The sequence below is a fragment of the Nipponia nippon genome, unplaced genomic scaffold (assembly GCF_047370975.1).
Source record: "Nipponia nippon isolate SJK-2023a ecotype South Korea unplaced genomic scaffold, ASM4737097v1 scaffold_5, whole genome shotgun sequence".
Classification (NCBI taxonomy): domain Eukaryota; kingdom Metazoa; phylum Chordata; class Aves; order Pelecaniformes; family Threskiornithidae; genus Nipponia; species Nipponia nippon.
Genome location: NW_028262369.1, coordinates 13,444,390 through 13,447,687, shown reverse-complemented (window position 1 = coordinate 13,447,687; position 3,298 = coordinate 13,444,390). Strand labels below are relative to the sequence as shown.

General features: G+C 56.3%; 1 protein-coding gene across 1 annotated transcript; it reads left to right on the top strand.

Moving 5' to 3' along the window:
* Nucleotides 1-843: 843 nt before the first annotated feature.
* Nucleotides 844-2,548, top strand: LOC104015215 (galanin receptor type 1). The gene has a single exon (XM_087733606.1). The coding sequence runs from the start codon at nucleotides 844-846 to the stop codon at nucleotides 2,170-2,172; it is 1,329 nt and encodes a 442-aa protein (XP_087589732.1). The 3' UTR covers nucleotides 2,173-2,548.
* The last annotated feature ends 750 nt before the right edge of the window (nucleotides 2,549-3,298 follow it).

Sequence of the window (3,298 nt, the reverse complement as noted above, 5' to 3'; positions counted from 1 at the left end):
TCTGTCGGGGGTCCGCACGCAGGGCTGCGGGCACCTACGCAGGAGCGTGCGTGTGTTCGGGGGTTGTAGGACAGGGCTGTGAAGAGGGCTGTGCGGGTGTGCGGGACTGTGTGCGTGTGCGCGCCGCGGGGCGCAGGGGCCGTGCGGGTGGCAGCCGCGCAGGGCGGGCGCCGGGCTGGCCGTGCCCGGGGTGCGTGGGTGCGGGCGTGTGCGTGGGCCAGCGGGTCCTGCGCTGCCGCCACACGGCAAAGCCGCCAGAGCCACCGGCGGGAGGAGCCCGGCCCGGCGCTGCCCGCCCTCCGCCCGGTGAGTGCCGCCGCACCGCGCCGCGGGACCGGGGGAGAAGCCAGCAACCGGGGAACGTGGGGGGCGGGAACCGGGGGTCTGGGGGCAGCCCGGGACCGGGGTCTGGCAGCGCGGCCGCGGGGCACGCAACTTTCCCGGGAGGGAGGGGAGTCGCGGCGGGCGGCGGCCGGGGGTGCTCTCCCGGGGTGCGGGGGGGACCGTGGTCCTTTTCCCCTTTCCCCGCCCGGAGGCGCCGTTTCCCCGCGGCCGGGCACGGAGCTCCCCGCCGGCTCCGCGGCCCCTGCCCGCGCCGGTGCCCGCGGAGCCGCGCCGCGCTGCCCAGCCCGCCCTGCCCAGCGCTCACGGCCGCCTCTCAACTAAGTTGCCGAGAAGCCATTTCTGACCCGGCACCTTCCCCGAGAAGGGAAAACATTGCCGGGAGCCCGCGCTCACCCCTTCTCTCTGCACCCTCTTTTGCAGGCGTGGCTGGTCCCAGCTAAACATGCCAGGAGCGCTCAGGGCAGCGCGTTAGCCCGGGGTGCCCGGGGGGGCTCAGCCATGAATTCCTCCCCCCCCGCCCCCGGGGCCCCCCCCGGCCCTCTGCAGCTCTGGCAGGAGGAGAACCAGACCCAAGGCGGGCTCTGGAACGGGAGCCGGGAGCTGGGCTGGGAAGAGCTGGAGAAGATGCTCTTCCTCTTCGTGAAGGAGCCCGTCACCATCAGCCTCACGGCGATGTACCTGGTGTCCTTTGTGGTGGGCTTCGTGGGCAACATCATGTCCATCCGGGTGCTCACCCGGAAGCGCCGGAGTCGGGTGTCCAGCCTGAGTGCCACCCGCAGCCTCCTCATCAACCTGGCAGTGTGCGACCTCATGGTGGTGTGCGTCTGCATGCCCATCACCGTCGGCAACCTCATCTACAAAGCCTGGGTGTACGGGGACTTCCTCTGCCGTGCGGTGCCCTTCATCCAGGCTGTTTCTGTCTCTGCCAGCGTCCTCAGCCTGACTGTCATCAGCGTAAACCGGTACTACAGTGTGCACAATCCACTCAACGCCCGGTCTTTCTTCACCCAGAAGAGGATCCTCAGCACCATCCTGGTGGTGTGGTTGTTGTCCTCAGGGATATGCATGCCCCTCATCTTCATGAACAAACGGGATGAGATTGGGGTGGTGGAGGGCTTGCCTCTGGTGTTTTCCATCTGCAGGGAAATTTGGCCTCAGGAGAGGCTCAAGCAAGCCTACAACTTTCTGCTCTTCTGTGCCCTCTACTGCCTGCCGGTCCTGTTCAACATGGTCATCTGCTTCCTCACAGTACGCCGGCTGTGGAGCCGCAGCAGCCAGCTGAAGGAGAGCTCTGCCCTGAACCGATCTCTGCCAGCCTCCAGGCTGAAGATCCGGAAGAAGGTAGCGCAGATGGTGGTGGCCCTGGTCCTGCTGTTCGCAATCTCCTGGCTGCCCGTCTACCTGATGGACATCTGGATTGATTTCAACATCCCCAAATCTTTGCAGGATGTGACTCCTTCTCCTTGGATCCTGCAGCTCAGACCTTTTGCCCAGTGGCTCGGCCTCACCAATTCCAGCCTCAACCCTATATGCTATTGCTTTGTTGGGAACCTCTACAGGTCAGCCAAGGAAATGAAGAGCAAATACCACCAAAGAATGGTCTCTCTCTTTAACTTCTCTCTGTCCGAAGGGACAACCCGTTCCTCAGTCCCAGAGCTGCTCTCTTACCGGAGTTCAATGGAGCCTGCAAGGAAAGGACCCTCCGCCACCCCCACCATGGGCAGGAGATGTCAGGGAGGTCATGGCCATAAGAACAAGTGTGGATGCTTGAACTCCTGCCAGCATCCACCTCTGAATACTGTCTCCAGTGAGAACACTTCCTTGTAATTCTGCTCAGGAAGTGCACCTCATACCCTCATCTGCATTTAATGACTCTTGAAAGGTCTTTCTGAACCAGATATTTTAATGATGGAAAAAAAACTTTCTTCTAATCACTCCCACCATCAGTTCAAAAATACTGAGACAGGGAAAGAAGCAAATAACGAGAGAAAAAGATGACGCATTTTAGCTCAGATCAAGTTTTAAGACAAATGATTTTTGCTGGGGACACCTAGATGTGTAGCCTGTTGCCCAGTCAACAGTCATGTAATTAGACAGATCAACTTCCCAACGAGTGAGCTCTCCCTGCAGCTCCATCTCTGGATGCAGAGATGCCGTTTGGATGCAGCAATGATTTGACTATTTGACTGCTTGCTGCTGCTCACCCTGTGCTGATAAAGAGCAGCAATAAGAGGCACTCTCTGCTCCAAGTCCATCAGTTGTAGTTGCAAGCAGTGAAGAAATGCTAGAAATGGCATCATAAAAAGTAATAGTAGTGGAGAATTTCACACACTTTACCACTTGAGATTTCATTGTCCGATTGTATTGTTTCACTCCTCCATGCAAATAAATTCTCCTGATGTGAAGAGACAGTGTGAAGAGACAGTGCCAGAAGTACTAAAGTACATCACCACTCCAATCTGGGAATTCAGAAGGGATAATGTGGCCTCGGAGGTGATTTAGGAAATGCAATAGGAAAATATTCTTTGGGCATCAGCTCTCTTTCTCACAGCTACGTTCCTGCAGGTGGAGTGGAAAGAACCAGGCATCTATTAACATGATTTGCACTTGAAAAACCAGCTCTCGTTCAGCTGTGTCTGTACCAAACAAAGTCAATGGCATGTGAAAATAAAAATAGAAAGTGGTTTATAGCTAATAAAATCAGAATCAACTAATGCAATGCTATTTGTCTGGGAAGGAGAAAATCAAAGTGCTTGCTTTTCCTGAGGATCAGAAGTAGGTTAAAACCTATTTCTTCCAGCATCTCCTTTAAAGGAGGCTTTGATAAATAAATTCTATATTTTTATTACATTAGCATCAAAAGGCCCCACTAAAGATTGAGAATTCTATTGCGCTGAGCACTGGATCTGTATTCATAAGGAAAGGAAACATTTCTCCCAAAGATCTCAAAGTG